The sequence below is a fragment of the Oncorhynchus kisutch genome, unplaced genomic scaffold (assembly GCF_002021735.2).
Source record: "Oncorhynchus kisutch isolate 150728-3 unplaced genomic scaffold, Okis_V2 scaffold2161, whole genome shotgun sequence".
Lineage (NCBI taxonomy): Eukaryota > Metazoa > Chordata > Actinopteri > Salmoniformes > Salmonidae > Oncorhynchus > Oncorhynchus kisutch.
In genome coordinates, this window is record NW_022264106.1 from 13,608 (window position 1) to 35,080 (window position 21,473).

The window sequence follows — 21,473 nt, forward strand, 5'->3', positions numbered from 1 at the left end:
ATTCAAACACAGTGTTTCACTCTAGCAATACCACCAGCTCAAATGGTTGTGATCCATACTGAAATGACTTGAAATGAACAGTTTACTTCTTTACTTTGCACCTACAGAAACAAGACATGAAAAGTTGAAACTATTAACAGAGAGCCTCTTTATGTTTCAGGTGTTCAGGGTCACAACTGCTGGAGGGTGACTTACACCAAGAGGAGAATCTGTGTCTTGAAGGGCTCCACAGTGAACATATCCTGCTCTTACACTCATCCCACTAGTTATATAGAACAAGGTTCATTCTGGTTTACACAGAAACACCCTGTAGATGTCAGGTCATATCCAGAGTATACAGGTCGTGTGGAGTACAATAGGAACACAGAGAACCACCACACCATGACAATAACACACCTGACAGAGAAGGACTCGGCTGAATACATATTCAGATTAATAACAACAAAAGAGGGGAGATTTTCTGGCCTTCCTGGTCTGATGTTGACTGTCACAGGTAATACTTCACCTACAGTTGTTACTGTAATAGGACAAGTCTAATCACATGACAAGCCAGTCGGGAGTCAAATATGACTAATGTTTCCTCTTAGATATCCTGTTAGAGATGGATCCTACGTCTGTGTCAGAGGGGGAGAGAGTCACACTGAGATGTAGAACCCAATGTACAGTCGGTCTCAACCCCACCTACATCTGGTACAAGAACAGACAAAGTCTGACCAACCCAGTCACCAGTTATAACAGCCTGATCCTAGACCCAGTCACCAGTTATAACAGCCTGATCCTAGACCCAGTCAGCAGTGAGGATGCAGGGAACTACTCCTGTGCTGTAGAAGGCTTAGAGAGAATCCTCTCTCCAGAAGAGACTCTCACTGTCAGATGTGAGTACATGGAGTGTTGATATATCTACAGTGAAAGTCATTGATATCATCTCTTTAATAGATGGTTCTACATGTCAGTGTAATACACTAATCTCTACTAATTTACATCATCTCTGTAATATATGGTTCTGTATGTCAATGTAATCTACGAATCTATACTAATTTACATCATCTCTGTAATACATGGTTCTACATGTCAGTGTAATATACTAATCTCTACTAATTTACATCATCTCTGTAATACATGGTTCTACATGTCAGTGTAATATACTAATCTCTACTAATTTACATCATCTCTGTAATACATGGTTCTACATGTCAGTGTAATATACTAATCTATACTAATTTACATCATCTCTGTAATACATGGTTCTACATGTCAGTGTAATATACTAATCTATACTAATTTACATCATCTCTGTAATACATGGTTCTACATGTCAGTGTAATATACTAATCTATACTAATTTACATCATCTCTGTAATACATGGTTCTACATGTCAGTGTAATATACTAATCTATACTAATTTACATCATCTCTGTAATACATGGTTCTACATGTCAGTGTAATATACTAATCTATACTAATTTACATCATCTCTGTAATACATGGTTCTACATGTCAGTGTAATATACTAATCTATACTAATTTACATCATCTCTGTAATACATGGTTCTACATGTCAGTGTAATATACTAATCTATACTAATTTACATCATCTCTTGCTTCCTTACATGGTATATGGGTTCTTATTTGTTCTGTCATCTTCAACACCAGACGGCCCAAAGAACACCTCAGTGTCAGTCAGTCCCTCTGGTGAAATAGTGGAGGGCAGTTCAGTGACTCTGACCTGCAGCAGTGATGCCAACCCACCTGTGGACATATACACCTGGTACAAGAAGAATGGAGGTGGCTATCAGAGTATGACAGGACCACAGCATGTCTTCAAACAAATCCAGTCATCTGACAGTGGAGAGTACCACTGTGAGGCCCAGAATGAGATGGGGACAGACATGTCTAGGACCATTAACATGGATGTGAAGTGTGAGTAAAGTACAGCTCAGTGTTTGAATGAGAAGGTAGCAAAACAATTAGAACTAATTTAAGTAGCCCTTATGCATAACATCTCCAAATGTGTATTATTGTTAACATTTGTGTAATTTATATTTTTAGATAGTTCTCTGACTTAACAGAGAATATATTTTTGACATGTCATTTGTAAATATACTACTGTCATATCCTCGAGACATTTCTATTCTATTTCTTTTCTATTTTTAATAGTCTGGCTTCACAGATTTTGATATATATGATGACCATTATAATCATCTGTCAAATTCAAATTAATTTTTTACATTTCATTTGTAAATATACTACAGTCATTAACCTCTGACATATTCTCGTTTACTAGATACTCCAAAGAACAACTCAGTGTCAGTCAGTCCCTCTCGTGAAATAGTGGAGGGAGGTTCAGTGACTCTGACCTGCAGCAGTGATGCCAACCCACCTGTGGACAAATACACCTGGTACCAGAAGAACGTAACCTCACCAAAAGCATCAGGACAGAGTTACAGCATCACTAACATCATCTCTGAGGACAGAGGAGAATATTACTGTGAGGCTGAGAATAAATATGGACGTCTCAACTCTTCTTCTGTGTCTGTGGACGTTCAGTGTAAGTTCACCTCATCTTTAATCAGAGGATCACATTTAAATTCATATTTCAATAACAAGAAAAACACTATTTAATACACTGTTGTTACATATTGTCCACCAGACGGCCCAAAGAACACCTCAGTGTCAGTCAGTCCCTCTGGTGGAATAGTGGAGGGCAGTTCAGTGACTCTGACCTGCAGCAGTGATGCCAACCCACCTGTGGACAAATACACCTGGTACTTTCAAAATGAGACTTTTCTAAATGGATGTGGACAGATGTACAACATCAGTAACTTCAAGTCTAAGGACAGTGGACATTACCACTGTGAGGCCTGGAATAGAAGAGGATCTAGGAACTCTACAGCTGTGATGATCATTATACCAGGTGAAGTTTCATGTTATATATTTCAACACAAAATTATGTTTCAATCTAATATTAATAATTGTACTTTAGCTTATACAACTTTGTTTTATAATTATATATACATTCAGATTAGATCAGTTATTAACAAATATTGTTCTATTGTACCCATATCATCCATATTTTATTGTAGGGAAACAAACCTCAGTTCTGACTACAGCTGTAGGAATCATAGTGGTTGTTCTGGTTCTCATCCTCTGTTTCTCTGGACTCATGTGGTTCAGGTGAGAGATTCTTTTAAAGATTATTTCACTCCAACTCTTTTTTATGAACTTACTTTGTTCATTGATTCGTTCAATAATAAATGTATTAATTAATGTGTAAACCAGGAAGAAGGCCTCCAAATCCACCTCTGACACAAGAGACACATCAGAGAATGTACAGGTGAGTCTGTTGGAAACAGAGAATGTACAGGTGAGTCTGTTGGAATCAGAGAATGTACAGGTGAGTCTGTTGGAATCAGAGAATGTACAGGTGAGTCTGTTGGAATCAGAGAATGTACAGGTGAGTCTGTTGGAAATAGAGAATGTACAGGTGAGTCTGTTGGAAACAGAGAATGTACAGGTGAGTCTGTTGGAATCAGAGAATGTACAGGTGAGTCTGTTGGAAACAGAGAATGTACAGGTGAGTCTGTTGGAATCAGAGAATGTACAGGTGAGTCTGTTGGAAACAGAGAATGTACAGGTGAGTCTGTTGGAAACAGAGAATGTACAGGTGAGTCTGTTGGAAACAGAAAATGTACAGGTGAGTCTGTTGGAATCAGAGAATGTACAGGTGAGTCTGTTGGAAACAGAGAATGTACAGGTGAGTCTGTTGGAATCAGAGAATGTACAGGTGAGTCTGTTGGAATCAGAGAATGTACAGGTGAGTCTGTTGGAAACAGAGAATGTACAGGTGAGTCTGTTGGAATCAGAGAATGTACAGGTGAGTCTGTTGGAAACAGAGAATGTACAGGTGAGTCTGTTGGAATCAGAGAATGTACAGGTGAGTCTGTTGGAATCAGATAATGTACAGGTGAGTCTGTTGGAATCAGAGAATGTACAGGTGAGTCTGTTGGAATCAGAGAATGTACAGGTGAGTCTGTTGGAAACAGAGAATGTACAGGTGAGTCTGTTGGAATCAGATGAATGTACAGGTGAGTCTGTTGGAATCAGAGAATGTACAGGTGAGTCTGTTGGAAACAGAGAATGTACAGGTGAGTCTGTTGGAATCAGAGAATGTACAGGTGAGTCTGATGGAAACAGAGAATGTACAGGTGAGCCTGTTGGAAACAGAGAATGTACAGGTGAGTCTGTTGGAAACAGAGAATGTACAGGTGAGTCTGTTGGAAACAGAGAATGTACAGGTGAGTCTGTTACTATCAGATTATGTGTATTGCTTGGTGGAACATTTCTACTCCTCATGTTGTCTGTCCTCTTCCCATCAGGGAGACTCTAGTCCAGTGTATGAAAACGTCTCAAGCATGACCATGGCCCCTACTGCAGCACAGACAGCAGCCACAGATGACCAGGATGATGTTCACTACTCCAGCGTCCACTTCTCTCACTCCAAAAACCAGGAAGTGCCTCTGTACTCCACCGTCCAGCTGTGTAAACCCCAGAAACAGGAAGAGGATGTCCAGTACGATACTGTGAAATTCAACCTCCCCAGTGCTGCCACCCGGTGAGCATATTCTGCCATTACAACAACATAGAGCCAATTATAGAGCATTGTGAATACACCACATTAAAGCAGAAGTTGGCTTTTAGATGTTGTATTAGGGTCAAGACACCTTTGTGATTTAACTTGTTTAAGAGAAACTTCCCCCAACCAGCAATTCACTTCCTCATCCTCGTTGTGCAGTAAAGAGGCTCTGAAAAAACATGAACAAATGCTAAAAAAAAACACCTAATACGTCCTTTTACAAACAGAAATATCTCAGTATAGTGATGCAGGTCTTTAGATGTAACAGTTGTACACATGACATTGTGTCATTCTGAACTTTATCCACAACGTTATATTCCGTTTTGTGATGCTCCTGCTGTTTCTCCGTCCAACTGTTCTATTCTCAGTGTATCAGGCTGCTAGAACGGACGAGAAGCATCGTTCAAGTCTCAACAACATGGAACATGACGTTACGGATTATGTTCAGAATGACACCATTTCATGTGTACAACATCTAAAGACATGCATCACTATAGACTACTGAGAGCTTTTTAGTTTCTAAAAGGTTTTTTTGGGGGGGGGGGTTTGGAGCCCACTGACTGAACAACGAGGATGAGGAAGTGAATAGATGGTTGGGGATAGTTTCTCAAAAACGAGTGAATTCACCCAAAGAAAATCTGACCCTCCTATAACATTCCAGCTACATATGTTTCTAGATTTGGTTGTAAACAAGCTTTATTCTAGATTACAGCTCATTCATATGCTGCTGCTTATTGGACGAGAAGACCATGACGTCATTAATAAGCAAAAGAGTTGACCCCTAGTGGCCACTAGTAATGGAATTTCCTTACAAACCCAACAATATAATGAGAGAGTGGTGGTTTTGAGGAACTGTTCTGTGTTCCAAATGGAACCCTATTCCCTATTTAGTGCACTAATTTTCAACAGAGCCATATAGGCCTTGGTCAAAGTAATGCACTAAAAAGAGTATATGAATGTTTTTTTAGGGGGATGCAGATTCTGTTAAATTTCTGTTTCTCTTCAGACCCACGGCAGCACAAGCAGCTGAGGAGGACTCTTCTGAGATCTATAGTAGAGTCAACAAACCCAGAAGACCTGAACACAACAAACCCAGAACCAAGAAGACCTGAACGCAACAAACCCAGAACCAAGAAGACCTGAATGCAACAAACCCAGAACCAAGAAGACCTGAATGCAACAAACCCAGAACCAAGAATACCTGAACACAACAAACCCTGAACCAAGAGGACCTGAACACAACAAACCCTGAACCAAGAGGACCTGAACACAACCAACCCAGAACCAAGAGGACCTGAACACAACAAACCCAGAACCAAGAACTGAAAACAACAAACTCAGAACCAAGAAGACCTTGTATATCTGGACCCGTATATTATAACTAGTGGTATAATTAAGCAATAAGGTCAGAGCCGGTGTGGGATATTGGCCAATATACTGTACCATGGCTAAGGACTGTTCTTAAGCACGACACAACGCAGAGTTCCTGGATACAGCCGTTAGCTGTGGTATATTGGTCTATATACTGTACCACGGCTAAGGACTGTTGTTCTGCACAACGCAGAGTGCCTTGATACAGCCCTTAGTCGTGGTATATTGGTCTATATACTGTACCACGGCTAAGGACTGTTGTTCTGCACAACGCAGAGTGCCTTGATACAGCCCTTAGTCGTGGTATATTGACCATATACTACAAGCACGAGGGCTTTATTGCTATTATAAACTGGTTACCAACATAAATAGAAAGTAAACAAATATTTTGGTGTCATACCAGTGTTCTATTGTCTGATATACTGTATGTGAAATGAAATGCGTATTCAGCCAATCAGCATCCAGGACCTAAACTACCTGGTTTATAATAGTATCTAGTAATATACAGTGCATTCAGAAAGTATTCAGACCCCTTGACCTTTTCCACATTTTGTTATGTTACAGCCACAGACTTCAAACCTCACACTCAGTGTCTATTTATATAGACTTCCAGTAAGTTAACTTACAACACACTTCACTTCACTTGATTGTCAGACGTAACAGAGTTAACTTCTAGCTGGCTAGCTAGCTTTCGGTATCACTGAACAACATCTGCTTCATGTAGCTAACAAGCCAACTGAGATAGTTAGTTCACTGAATTCATATACCAGTCCAACGTCGACTCTTAATAACACAGTATCTTTACATGGTTGGTTTATTCTGTCTACATTTCTTTACATTTTCAAATGTTATTTGACATTTTATTTTGTGTATTTTCATTTGTATCTTTATCTGCTGCCATCCTCCCCTGACTCCGCCCACTTCTTCCCCGAAGTCGACCTGACTCCGCCCACTTCTTCCCCGAAGTCGACCTGACTCTGCCCACTTCTTCCCCGAAGTAGACCTGACTCTGCCCACTTCTTCCCCGAAGTAGACCTGACTCTGCCCACTTCTTCTCCGAAGTAGACCTGCCCCGCCCACCTCTTCCCCGAAGTAGTGTCACGAACCCCGCTTCCTGAGTCTGTGTTTGCCTGTGTTTCTGTCCTGGAGTGTGTTTCCGGTGTCCTGGAACGCACCCTGTCTGGTTGCCGGGCAGATTAGCTTGTTGGGAGATCGATGTTCACCGCACCTGTATCCCATCAGTAATCTGCACACCTGTCCTGATCATCACCTCTCCCCTTCAAAAGCTCTGACCTGACATCCATTCCCTGCCGGATCGTTAGCCATGAACAGTATGTTGTGCCATAGTATCAGCCTCAAGTTGGATAGAATTTGTTTTGTTGTTTTTTACGTCTTGCTTGCCTTCAACTTACCTCCGTTTGTTCTGTCTTCAGTTACTCACCCGGATCATTTACCCCATTCCCGCCTGGTCATCGGAGGATTCCGCTTCCCCATTGGATCCACCTATTTACTCCCATCAACTCACCACCGCTGCCCGCTACGCCACCTGGATGTATCTACCCACTCACATTCACTTGTAAATAAATACTCACCTTCTTCCTACTCTCCTTGTCCTGGTCTGCTTCTGGGTTCGATTTTGAAGAAACGTGACAAGTAGACCTTGTGAGCATCGTAGATTTGCATGTTTTGCTCTCTGATCGGATTGTCTGAATTCACTAGTTGAGTGTCAATCACAGAAAAAAGCAATAGCTATAGAGTGAGTTGTTTATGTTTCTAAGACTGCAGGGTGGGAGATGCAACAATGGCCTTGAGAACAGCAGGAAGTGTGTTGGGGGTCTTTGTCTGGTCTGTAGCAGGTCTGGTCTCATTCATTATGTTTTAGTAATGTTATCTTAATGTTATTCTGTGTGTTCAGTGACATCGTCTGTTAGGGGCTTCTTCTTTTCTGGAATAGTTGTCTTTCACACCTCACTGAGTAACACTTAGGTCCTTTCTGTGGTTTCCATTCACACTCAGCAAGTAGAGTACGGCAACAAAGTGTGGACAAATGCTGTTAGTGTGAGGAAATGGGTCTGTAATGTATAATCACTATAATGTGTGATTGTGTTTCAGTGTTACTGGGTCAGGATGGCAGGAGTGTGAAGTACATCACTCAGAGTATCTGTACCTTGAAGGGGTTAACAGTAGAGCTGACCTGCTGTTACACATATCCCAGTGGTACAGTCACAACAACCTTCTGGTTCACTAGAAATGATGCTGAGGAGAATCCTGTGACTCTGAGTGATGAACCAGACTACACAGGTCATGTGACGTACTGTAGCAACAAGAAGAATGGCCACACCCTGACAATCAGAGATCTGAGAGAGTGTGACTCAGCTATGTGCAAGTACAGTGATATAGTTTTTAGTCACTTTATTTGGATAGTCTGGATAGATGCTCTACAGATGGTCATGTTATCAATACACTTCCTGTTGATAAGTTACTGCTTATATTTTTTACTGTGTCACAATAGTCTCTTTCTACTATTGTCACTGTACCTTGACACAGCTCTCTCTCCACAGTGTCCATCCTGACCCTAACTGGGACACACACCACTGAAAATGAGGACCAGACACTCTGGCAGTAGGTATGTTATAACATATTCATTAATGTGTTTATTTTGTATATAGTATTTGTGTTTGTTTGTGTGAGTGAGTGAGTGGGTAAGTAGATAAGTGAGAGAAAGACAGACACAGAGGAGAGAGATGAACACAGAAAGTAGAAGTGTAACGGCTTTCTTCCGTCGAAGGAGAGTCGGGCCAAAATGCAGCGTGGTTAGTTCGATACATGTTTAATGAAAACGAATACGAACAATAGAAAAACAACAAACGGAAAATGTGAAAACGTATACAGCCTGTCTGGTGACAACTAAGACAGAGACAGGAACAATCACCCACAAACACACAGTGAAACCCGGGCTACCTAAATATGGTTCCCAATCAGAGACAACGATAATCACCTGACTCTGATGGAGAACCACCTCAGGCAGCCATAGACTTTACTAGACAACCCTACTCAGCCACAATCCCAATACCTACTAAAACCCCAATACAAAAACACAACACAAAATAAACCCATGTCACACCCTGGCCTGACCAAATAAATATAGAAACACAAAATACTAAGACCAGGGCGTGACAAGAAGTGAGAGAGAATACTATAGAGCAGTGTGTAAAGTGCTCATACTGTGTTTCCTTTGTCACTGTCTCTCTGAGTGTGAAAATCTCCCACAGTGACACGTTCACATCTCTTCAGAGAGATGCTCAGCACTCCGTATATCAGACCATCCAGGGGAGAAAACCACCACAGAACCTGGACTAAAGAGAACCACCACAGAACCTGGACTGAAGAGAACCACCACAGAACCTGGACTGAAGAGAACCACCACAGAACCTGGAGGGAAGAGAACCACCACAGAACCTGGAGGGAAGAGAACCACCACAGAACCTGGAGGGAAGAGAACCACCACAAAACATGGACTGAAGAGAACCACCATAAAACATGGACTGAAGAGACCCACCACAGAACATGGACTGAAGAGAACCACCACAGAACATGGACTGAAGAGAACCACCACAGAACATGGACTGAAGAGAACCATCACAAAACATGGACTGAAGAGAACCATCACAAAACATGGACTGAAGAGAACCATCACAAAACATGGACTGAAGAGAACCACCACAAAACATGGACTGAAGAGAACCATCACAAAACATGGACTGAAGAGAACCACCACAGAACATGGACTGAAGAGAACCATCACAAAACATGGACTGAAGAGAACCACCACAGAACATGGACTGAAGAGAACCACCACAGAACATGGACTGAAGAGAACCACCACAGAACCTGGACTAAAGAGCTATGGCTCCAAACCAAAGCTAGTCCTTACACTCTATTCTCTTGCTAATATATTGTTATAATATCTTGAAGGTTCAACCAAATTACAAAATGACACATTGGTTTCCCTTCCCTTTTAGCAGTCTATGAACATGGTGTGACATCAGTCCCTGCTTTGGTTTAGTTTCTCCTGACACTGTTTCCACTTGCTAACGTTTTAGCATTCGTGGCACAAATCCCATTCGTCATGTGACTGTTAAGAGGCATTTCTCGCCCATCATTTCAAAATCAATCAAACGTTTTTTTTAAATGCGTTGTGAAGGTCAACAAAGTCACTTCCAGATGATTTGAACATGATGAGAGAATGTTAACATGTGAAATCTTAATATCAGTCCCGTGACTTGAATGGGATTTTTGTAAATGTGGGAGTGTTCGACATTGTAGCTGACTTTATAGGCAAGTCGAGATCTACAAATCACCTTGCATGATGAATAACTACTCAATATTATTTATAGATCATTCAGTCAGTCACAATTTACCCATGATACATCAGTTTTGATGTTCTCGAACACTGTCTGTGTGACTGCTGAAGGAAGCCTTCTCTGCATAAGCTTCTTGGTTCCTGACATAGAGTTGGATAGAAGGTACATCTTGGCATCTTTGTCATGATGTCTTCTGTGACAGAATCAGCAGCACCATTGAGGGCTATTTCCATATTAAAGTAGTTTATATCTTCAACTTCCATAAGTTTAATAACAGTCGGTATACCAACTGAAATGGGGTATTCAATGGCTTAGCCGTGCTAAAACAGGCTTTGAAGCAAGTACGTCCTCTATTCAACTCTATTGTCCCTGACTGCTTCAATGTTGTGTCAACCACAGACTTCAAACCTCACACTCAGTGTGTATTTACATAGACTTCCAGTAAGTTAACTTACAACACATCTCCCCTTCACTCTGTAAGTCTGCTTGACTATATCTTAAAATATGTTTATTTTATCATGTGTTTGTGTCCATGAACTTCTGTATCCTGTTATGTGCATGGCGATGCTGTTGTAATGTATGTTTAGTTTTTCTGTTATTTACAGTATACTCTGTAGATGTATTTCTGCATATTTAATCTGATACAGTATTGTACATGGGGTTACACATATATTTTTGTATGGTATTTTAAGGACCATCAAAGCAAGAGATTGTTGTGGAGACTTGTTTGAAAATGAACTAAAGTAAGACTGAGAGCAACAGTGGTTAGGTGTATGCTTCGTAAGAGCTTTAGGAGTGGTACTAACATGAGACACAGTGATGGTGGGTTGTGTATAGGAGTAGTATTAACATGAGACACAGTGATGGTGGGTTGTGTTTAGGAGTAGTATTAACATGAGACACAGTGATGGTGGGTTGTGTTTAGGAGTAGTATTAGCCTAAGACACAGTGATGGTGAGTTGTGTTTAGGAGTAGTATTAGCCTAAGACACAGTGATGGTGGGTTGTGTTTAGGAGTAGTATTAACCTAAGACACAGTGATGGTGGGTTGTGTTTAGGAGTAGTATAAACATAAGACACCGTGATGGTGGGTTGTGTTTAGGAGTAGTATAAACATAAGACACAGTGATGGTGGGTTGTGTTTAGTATAAAGTATTTTGTTGGTTTAAATGCACACACTCAGTATCACTTCCCTGTTCTACTTTCCTGTCTGTCCCCTGACAGACATCCCGAGTCATATCAGAAATCTGTATATACACATTAGACTTTACAGAACATGTTCCTCTGTAGCTCAGTTGGTAGAACATGGCACCTGCAACGTTATGGGTTTGGTTCCCAGGACCACCCATAGGTGCTCTAGTCTAGAACACTGAACCTTCAGTACCACTTTGATGCAGCTGATGAGGAGTGATGGTCATGGGTGTTTAAATGGAATGGGTTCTAATTGAATAACATCAATGAACTTTGACCTGTATATTCAGAACTCAGAAGGGCAAGGTAGGTCATTAAAATGATAATGTTATAAATAGTATAGTCAACACATTGTTTACATGGTTCTGTCTGTAGTATAAAAGACCACAGTGAAAATTGACACATTTTTTAAATAAAATTAATATATGCCCAGACTTGTCTTTTACATCATTTCTGTTCTATTACAGTAACAGCCCTTTTCTGGTGTGTTGGTCTGGTTGCCATGTTAATGTCTTTACTAAACAGGAAGGACAGTTCTGCATCCACTACTTGTGTTCTGACTGCTTTTATAAGGTTTCAACACTTACTTCTTGTTTTCACTCACTACCAGACAGTTGACTCACTGTACAAGACCTCTCCTCTTCACTTCACTCTGGAACTACTCTTGACAATATCTTGAAATATGGTTTCTGGTTATTTGTTTTTAGTCATAAGTCAAATACTTGAGGGTAATGTATCAATTGTGTGTGTGTGTGTGTGTGTGTGTGTGTGTGTGTGTGTGTGTGTGTGTGTGTGAGAAAGAGAGTGTCCTGTTGCCACGAGAAAAGGGCAACCAGTGAAGAACAAACACCATTGTAAATACAACCCATATTTATGCTTATTTATTTTATCTTGTGTACTTTAACTATTTGTACATTGTTACAACACTGTATATACAGTATATATATTTATATATAATATGACATTTGCAGGGTCTTTATTGTTTTGAAACTTCTGTATGTGTAATGTTTACTGTTAATTTGTATTGTTTATTTCACTTTATATATTCACTTTATATATTATCTACCTCACTTGCTTTGGCAATGTTAACACATGTTTCCCATGCCAATAAAGCCCTTGAATTGAATTGAGTGAGAGAGAGAGAAAGAGAGTGAGAGAGTGAAAGTCACTGGCTGTTTAGCCTCACAGCTTGAGGATAGGTGCTGTCATTGAACTTGGTGGTCATTCTTTAGTCACTGGCTGTTTAGCCTCACAGCTTGAGGATAGGTGCTGTCATTGAACCTGGTGGTCATTCTTTAGTCACTGGCTGTTTAGCCTCACAGCTTGAGGATAGGTGCTGTCATTGAACCTGGTGGTCAGTCTTTAGTCAATGGCTGTTTAGCCTCACAGCTTGAGGATAGGTGCTGTCATTGAACCTGGTGGTCAGTCTTTATGCTGCTGTACAGCTTGACGGACCGTAGAGGATTGAACATTTATCCTCCTATATTTTGGGTTCTGAGAATAAAACAGCTTCAGAACAATCAATGTAGAAATATGTGTTTACAGTTCTATAGATCTGTTCAATAAGTGATTGTTGTTGTTGTTGTTTACAATGATGATGATGACTCCTGTATATATTAGGAATTTATTTTTGCATCATGTCAGTTTAAGTAGACAGACGTAGACAAACATGCAACACATCACACACATTACATACATAGTGCAGTAGACTTACAGACAGACAGTTCATATAGACAACCATATAGCACAATACAACACAATACAATATGAGCCTGGTTCATTTTCAGTAAAGAGGCCCTGTACCCCATTTACAGTTTCTACTTCAATGTATCAGGTGGAGTATTTCACCAGCTATAGAGTGAGTTGTTGTTTATGTTTCTAAGACTACAGGGTGGGAGATGCAACAATGGCCTTGAGAACAGCAGGACGTGTGTTGGTGGTCTTTCTCTGGTCTGTGACAGGTATGGTCTCATTCATAACTTATACGTTGGTCAATCTACAGACATTTGTATTACATGTGCTTGTGTTCTGTTAGGCATCTCCACTTCACTTTAAATAGTTATGTTTCACACCTCACTGAGTGATGATTATCTGTGGTTTCCAATATGGCAACAAAGTGTGGACAAACCCTAAACAAAGTGTGAGCCAGAATACCTTGTTCTAATTCTGATACCACTGTGTTTCAGTGGTACTGGGTCAGGATGGCTGGAGTGTTACATACACCACTCAGAGTATCTGTACCTTGAAGGGGTCAACAGTGGATCTGTTCTGCTCTTACACATATCCCAGAGGTAAAGTCACAACAACATTCTGGTTCACTGAATGGGGGACTGGTGTAGAACCTGAAGATCTAGGTCAGGACCCAGAGTATGCAGGTCGTCTGGAGTATCACGGGGATAAGAAGAAAGACTGTACCCTGAAAATCACAGACCTGAGAGAGAGAGACTCAGCTACGTACAAGTTCAGATTACTAACAGATCAGGAAGGAGGGAAATTTTCTGGAAGTCCTGGAGCCACTCTGTCTGTCACAGGTACAGTTACATTCAATATAGTTAAACTGGTGAATTCCATTTAGTTCAGGATAAATGTCTTGGTTTGTGTTTCTGTCTGGATAACATAGGATTTCTTCCATCTTTGTATTAGAGTGATAAGTCAGTGATAAAGGGATTTACAGTGATATTGTTTTTTCTCCAGGTCTTCAGGTGAAGTTGACTGGTGGATATCAGGATAAGACATTGACCTGTAGCACCACCTGTACTCTGACTGACAACCCCACCTACATCTGGTACAAGAACGGACAACATCTAGATGAGAGTACCTCCCCCCAGTACAAATACTCAGTCTCCAATGACTATGATGACAGTTATTCCTGTGCTGTAAAAGGCCATGAGGACCTCCACTCTCCTGCAGTGTGTGAGTGTTCATTTAATACATTATACTGTGTGTTGGTTTCGCTATGAGAACTTGAGAACTTTGAGCATTTCTAGATAGAACTGAGAATACAATCCAGTTGACCTCTTGTTATGTCACTGTATTTCAGGTGTTCAGGGTCAGAGATGCTACAGAGTGACTAACACCAAGAGGAGAATCTGTGTCTTGAAGGGTTCAACAGTGGACATATCCTGTACTTATGTTGGTTATTATTCCACCACATCATCATTCTGGTTTAGAAGTGATAAGTCGACCCCTGAAGACCTAACCACTGACCCAGGGTATGCAGGTCGTGTGGAGTACACCGGAACATACAAAGGTCCCTTCACCCTGAGAATCACAGATCTGAGAGAGGAGGACTCAGCTGAGTATCGCTTCACTTTTAAAACAGACAACTTTGACTGGGGTCATAGTTTCCCAGGAACAACTCTGTCTGTCACAGGTAATACTACACTGTATGATACAACTGTAAATCATAATGAATTACAGGATAAATATATGAACCATCCTGTTAACACAGAGGTGTATGTGGTTTTATACATATTGATTCAGACCTGCAGGTGAAGGTGACTCCTGCTGTAGAGGGACAGAAGACACTGACCTGTATCACCACCTGTACTCTGACTGACAACCCCACCTACATCTGGTACAAGAACGGACAACGTCTAGATGAGAGCACCTCCCCCCAGTACAAAGACCCAGTCTACAGTAACTATGGAGACAGTTACTCCTGTGCTGTAAAAGGCCATGAGGATCACCACTCTCCTGCAGTGTGTGAGTGTGAATGAAACTAGTATTTTATGTGGTATCATTTGGAACAAATAAGAATGGTTTTAATTTCTCTGTCAATATTCTTAACTAGATATATTGGAATGATAAACAGTTTTATAGATGTATGTCAATATATATATTGTTTATTATTCTAAATGAACCTGTCCAATACATCTAAAACATTGAGTCTCATTTTGGTTTCAGGAATTGATCAGCTACATTTTGTTTCAGGTGTTGTGGGTGAGAGCTGTATGAATGTGACTTACACCCATCAGAGTATCTGTGCTTTGAAAGGGTCAACAGTGGACATATCCTGCTTTTACACACATCCCAGTTGGCATAACGTCACAGAAGTGTCCTGGTTCAACAAATGGGAGTCTGGTGTCACTAAAGACCTGAGCCTGAACCCAGAGTATGCAGATCGTGTGGAATACCATCGACAAACAGAAAAGGACTCCACCCTGAGAATCACAGACCTGAGAGAAAGTGACTCAACTGAGTACAAGTTCAAATTTACAACTGATGAGGCAAGATGGGGGTCCAGCTTCCCTGGAACAACTCTGACTGTCACAGGTAACACAGCACATTATACCGTTTTGAAGAGTCATGATGTTAATAATGAACTCAAACCAATTCTGAACCATATACTCTTTTTTGCTCTCCTTTAATTCAGGTTTTCAGGTGGAGGTGACTCCTAAATGGAGTTCAGAGTATAAGACACTGACCTGTATCACCACCTGTACTCTGAGTAACCCCAACCCCATCTATATCTGGTACAAGAACGGACAACATCTAGATGAGAGCACCTCCCCCCAGTACAAAGACCCAGTCTCCAGTAACCATGACGATAGTTACTCCTGTGCTGTGAAAGGTCATGAGGATCTACTCTCTCCTGCAGTGTGTGAGTTAACAATACTGTTTAACCTCTGTGTGTGTTGGTTTCACTTTAAGAACTTGAGAACTTTTAGCATTTCTAGATAGAACTGAGAATATAATCTAGTTGACCTCTTGTTATGTCACTGTGTTTCAGGTGTTCAGGGTCAGAGCTGCTACAGAGTGACTTACACCAAGAGGAGAATCTGTGTCTTGAAGGGGTCAACAGTGGACATATCCTGTACTTATGTTGGTTATTATTCCACCACATCATCATTCTGGTTCAGAAGTGATAAGTCGACCCCTGAAGACCTAACCAGAGTCCCAGGGTATGCAGGTCGTGTGGAGCACACTGGAACATACAGAGGTCCCTCCTCCCTGAGAATCACAGATCTGAGAGAGGAGGACTCAGCTGAGTATCGCTTCACTTTTAAAACAAACAACTTTGAATGGGGTCATAGTTTCCCAGGAACAACTCTGTCTGTCACAGGTAATACTACACTGTATGATACAACTGTAAATCATAATGAATTACAGGATAAATATATGAACCATCCTGTTAACACAGAGGTGTATGTGGTTTTATACATATTGTTTCAGGTCTGCAGGTGAATGTGACTCCTGCTGTAGAGGGACAGAAGACACTGACCTGTATCACCACCTGTACTCTGACTGACAACCCCACCTACATCTGGTACAAGAACGGACAACGTCTAGATGAGCCCACTTCCCAACAATACTCTAGTAATATCCTAGTAGTGTTGGGTCATTCTGTGGACAGTTACTCCTGTACTGTAGAACACCATGAGGACCTCCACTCTCCTGCAGTGTGTAAGTATGAATTAAACTACTATTCTACTTAGAAAGCATCAAAAACTTTACATCAATGAGACGAGTATTACTGCTTTATCTCTACATATTCATCATTACATAGAAATGACAGACAATGTCATAGATATATGCATGTCTATAGTGACAATGTTCAGTACCTCAGACACTTGAAGAATAGTTTAGTAGAGACACTCAAGTCCTAAAGTGTATTATTATTGTTCATGTTTTGTGTAAGTGATAGTTTTAGATAAGTGAGTGATAGTTTTAGTTTAGTGAGTGATAGTTTTAGTAAGTGAGAGTTTTAGATAAGTGAGTGATAGTTTTAGTGAGTGATAGTTTTAGATAAGTGAGTGATAGTTTTAGTAAGTGAGAGTTTTAGATAAGTGAGTGATAGTTTTAGTAAGTGATAGTTTTAAATAAGTAAGTGATAGTTTTAGTAAGTGATAGTCTTAGATAAGTGAGTGATAGTTTTAGTAAGTGATAGTCTTAGATAAGTGAGTGATAGTTTTAGTAAGTGATAGTTTTAGATAGTTCTCTGACTTTAGATATGATTTAATTTTGACATGACGTCATTTGAGGTAGTATACTACAGTCTTGACCCTCTGACATATTCTCCTTTACTAGATGCTCCAAGGAACACCTCAGTGTCAGTCAGTCCCTCTGGTGAAATAGTGGAGGGCAGTTCAGTGACTCTGACCTGCAGCAGTGATGCCAACCCACCTGTGGACAAATACACCTGGTACAAGAAGAACGTAACCTCACCAAAAGCATCAGGACAGAGTTACAACATCACTAACATCAGCTCTGAGGACAGAGGAGAATATTACTGTGAGGCCCAGAATGGAAGAGGATCTATGAACTCTACAGCTCTGATGATCATTATAGCAGGTAAAGTTTCATCTTCAATACTTCAATACAAAATGATGTTCAATAAGAAATGATGTTTCAAGGTATCTTCTTCTAGTTTGCCTCATTACACATTGGTTTATAACTATACATAGGCTTCTATATACAAGTATTACATTAATGTCCTGTATTGCTGTATATTCATTTTCACTTCATAAGAACATGTACTCATATCATCCATTTTTTATTTTAGGGAAACAGACCTCAGTTCTGACTGCAGCTGTAGGAATCATAGTGGTTGTTCTGGTTCTCATCCTCTGTCTCTCTGGACTCATGTGTTTCAGGTGAGTAAAGAAGGAAAACTGATATTTGTATTATTCCTTCACCTTAACACTCTGATTTGTTACAAACTTAATTCATTCATAAATGTATTTATTTGCCCAACGCCCTTAACTGCTAAACTGTATTAGTAACATATCAACTTCCACTAGAGGTCAGTAGAGAGCAGAACTCACTCTGTCCCTCTTTACAGGAGTTTCACAGGAGGAAGTGATGCGTCAACAGACACAGGTGATTATATCAGTTATTAGTTACACCATGGCACCCCCCCCCCCCCCCCCCTGTGTAGTGTTAGGGCAAAAAACAAAACGTGCACCCAGAGGGAGCCCCAGCTCCGAGTTTGGGAAACCCTGAGTTACAACTAATTTACTGTTTCACTACAGTCTCTTTGATACTATTTTCATTGTTTTCTCTCTCTCTCTCTCTCTCTCACTCTCTCTCTCTCTCTCTTTCTCTCTCTCTCTTTCTCTCTCTCTCTCTCTCTCTCTCTCTCTCTCTCCCTCTCCACAGAGTGTCCGTCCTGACTGTAACAGTGACACGTACACAGCTCTGAACATGAGGACCATGTCCCCTGACTACGACACTCTGATAGTAAGTCTCTTTTCATGAATTTGGTTTGCTTATGAGTGTGTGTTTTATACAGTACTTGAATGTGTTTACAGTAAATTATGGAAAGACTGGTGTTTCAAAGAACTCTCCTTCTCTCCCACTCTCTCCTTCTCTCTCTTTCTCTCTCTCTCTCTTTCTGTCCACAGAGTGTCCATCCTGACCCTAACAGTGATACATACACACCTCTGAACATGAAGACCAGGTCACCAGAGTATGACACCCTGGCAGTAAGTGTGTGCGTGTGTGTGTGTGTGTGTGTGTGTGCGAGCGTGTGTGTGTGTGTGTGTGTGCGCGTATAAAATGTTTAGTGGGAGTGCTACTTCAGTATGTATTTTTTCAGAATGTGAGGGGAATCTCCCACTGAAGAGTATCACCACAGAACCTGGACGGAAGAGAAGCACCACAGATCCTGGACTGAAGAGAACAACCAACATTGAACCTGGACTGAAGAGAAGCACCACAGAACCTGGACTGAAGAGAACCATCATAGATCCTGGACTGAAGAGAACCATCACAGATCCTGGACTGAAGAGAACCACCACAGATCCTGGACTGAAGAGAACCACCAACAGTGAACCTGGACTGAAGAGAAGCACCACAGAACCTGGACTGAAGAGAACCATCATAGATCCTGGACTGAAGAGAACCATCACAGATCCTGGACTGAAGAGAACCACCACAGATCCTGGACTGAAGAGAACCACCAACATTGAACCTGGACTGAAAATGATCACCACACAACCTGGACTGAAGGTTCCAATACAAAACGAGGCCTTACACCTCTATTCTGTTGTTGCCATATGTAGAAGTTTTTACACACCATGAACTTTAACCTTTCAGTAAATACTGGAATATATATTTTCTTTTCTTATAATGATAATTATATATTATTTTATATATTTATTATATAATTATATATTTTTTAATGTAAATAGCAACATTTTCTTGTGTACCAATCTGTTTACTATCTTTAGTTTTATTTCTGATCTTTTGATGGGATTTTGCCATATACAGATGTTTTATAACATCAATAGTCCTACTTTCCTCAGCAACTAATATAGATAATATTGACAACAGCTTTTAATATATTTAGCTCTTGGGCCAAGTTTCTCCTGATGTGTTTAATGGTGATTTACTTTGTATTGCTGTCAGATATCATTACTAATTTTATATTATGTAATACAATATTGTTCCGTCATGATATATTTTTTATTTTAAAATAAATTCAATCAGTTATTATAATTTCCAACATTTTGGTAGGCTATTTGTTAGTCAACTTGTCTATCATTTCTAAATACATGCAGTGGCGACACGTCATTCAAGGCAGCTGAGGCAGAGCTAAATCTGTTTTCAGCCCCATGGTTAGCTTTTTTTGTTGCTTGTTTTGCATGTTTTTAAATGAATACGTGACACATATCAGTTTGCAAATAAAGTTAATGAATAAATAAAGCATTGAGTTAATAAAGTCGCATAGAAACATGGTCTCTTTTTTCCTTTCTTTAGTTAAGGCAGCTCCAAAATGCAGGTGTTGCAGACTAGCTTAGTGCTTTCTGTGGTGGTGGTGGAGCAGCCAGCATAAAATATGGGGGGTAGGGGTGGGTAATGTTCTCTAGTTGTGCTGTGATTGGCTCAGTGTTCTGTCACTCATGGGGACACTACGTCACCACAAAATCTACGGGGTTAGAGCTCAAAATGTCAAGCCCCTTGGGTGCTGCCATAGAATTACAGTAGAAATGCCCATCCACAAAGGCTCAAGGTCATTGGCTTCGACAAAATTACGTCAATCGCGTTAAATGTACCGTAGCTTTGATTGGACTCATAGGACAAACTAGACAAGCAGTCATCATTATGCATCAGGTCGACAATCTTCTGACAAATCCTTATCTTGTCATATGAATTATAGATAAACTGTATCAGTGCTCATTGGCCATTGGACATAAACATACAAAACAAGTTGGAAATCACAAATTCAACAATTAGTGCTAAGGCAGCACTGCAGGCCCGGGTTTGATCCCGGACTGTTACAGCCGGCTGTGACGGGAGACCTATGAGGCGGAGCACAATTGTCCCAGGGTCATCTGGGTTAGGGGAGGGGTTTAGCCGCCAGGATGTCCTTGTCTCATCATGCTCTAGTAACTCCTTGTGGCCTGGCGCCTGCAAGCTGACGTCGGTCGTCAGTTAAACAGTGTTTCCTCCGACACATTGGTGCCTGCTGTTTGTCCTCCTGTCCAAGGGGTGGAGCTGGAGAGCACCAGGCTGGTGATCAGGTACCCAGACCACTGGATGCAGAGAACCCCTCACTCTCCTCAGAGGACCAACTCAAAAGGCCTCAACACCTCCTCAGCCTCCCAGTACGCCTCCACAGGGAAGGACATCTGTGTTTGAGGAGAATACTACTGCGAGGCTGAGAATATAATAGCATCTATGAACTCTGCAGCTCTGATGATCATTGTAGCAGGTAAAGTTTCATCCTTAATACCTCAATACAAAATTACTTTTCAAGATAAATCTTAATAATTATACTTGGATTATTCTCTTTGTTAATAATTACAGGTTTGTTTATAAAATCCCCAAGTATTAACAAGTATTACATTGATATTCTGTTTATTATCATACTAATATTCAGTTCATTAAAACATGCTGTGTTCTCATATCATCCATATTTTATTATAGGGAAACAGACCTCAGTTCTGACTGCAGCTGTAGGAATCACA

General features: G+C 40.6%; 2 protein-coding genes across 14 annotated transcripts; both read left to right on the top strand.

Annotated features, from left to right (window-relative positions):
• The first annotated feature begins 1,767 nt into the window (after nucleotides 1–1,767).
• On the top strand, nucleotides 1,768–6,843 carry LOC116369328 (B-cell receptor CD22-like). The gene is made up of 7 exons (XM_031819451.1): nucleotides 1,768–1,921; nucleotides 2,286–2,549; nucleotides 2,652–2,915; nucleotides 3,085–3,175; nucleotides 3,281–3,335; nucleotides 4,378–4,613; nucleotides 5,641–6,843. The coding sequence occupies exons 1-7, from the start codon at nucleotides 1,801–1,803 to the stop codon at nucleotides 5,744–5,746; spliced, it is 1,137 nt and encodes a 378-aa protein (XP_031675311.1). The 5' UTR covers nucleotides 1,768–1,800; the 3' UTR covers nucleotides 5,747–6,843.
• A 595-nt stretch (nucleotides 6,844–7,438) lies between these two features.
• Nucleotides 7,439–20,241, top strand: LOC116369327 (sialoadhesin-like). Of its 13 annotated transcripts, XM_031819440.1 has the most exons (20): nucleotides 7,567–7,581; nucleotides 7,784–7,861; nucleotides 8,118–8,391; nucleotides 8,567–8,631; nucleotides 9,278–12,287; nucleotides 13,443–13,520; nucleotides 13,746–14,090; nucleotides 14,254–14,472; nucleotides 14,600–14,932; nucleotides 15,043–15,264; nucleotides 15,493–15,834; nucleotides 15,935–16,162; nucleotides 16,292–16,624; nucleotides 16,735–16,965; nucleotides 17,590–17,853; nucleotides 18,065–18,155; nucleotides 18,344–18,378; nucleotides 18,656–18,741; nucleotides 18,906–18,986; nucleotides 19,100–20,241. In XM_031819440.1, the coding sequence occupies exons 5-20, from the start codon at nucleotides 12,242–12,244 to the stop codon at nucleotides 19,121–19,123; spliced, it is 2,958 nt and encodes a 985-aa protein (XP_031675300.1). In that variant the 5' UTR covers nucleotides 7,567–7,581; nucleotides 7,784–7,861; nucleotides 8,118–8,391; nucleotides 8,567–8,631; nucleotides 9,278–12,241; the 3' UTR covers nucleotides 19,124–20,241. The 13 variants fall into 13 exon arrangements, 12 of the variants coding, with proteins under 12 accessions (XP_031675302.1, XP_031675301.1, XP_031675305.1 ...); XM_031819442.1 differs by lacking the exon at nucleotides 7,784–7,861 and having other exon boundaries at nucleotides 7,439–7,581; nucleotides 8,254–8,391; XM_031819441.1 differs by lacking the exon at nucleotides 7,784–7,861 and having other exon boundaries at nucleotides 7,533–7,581.
• The last annotated feature ends 1,232 nt before the right edge of the window (nucleotides 20,242–21,473 follow it).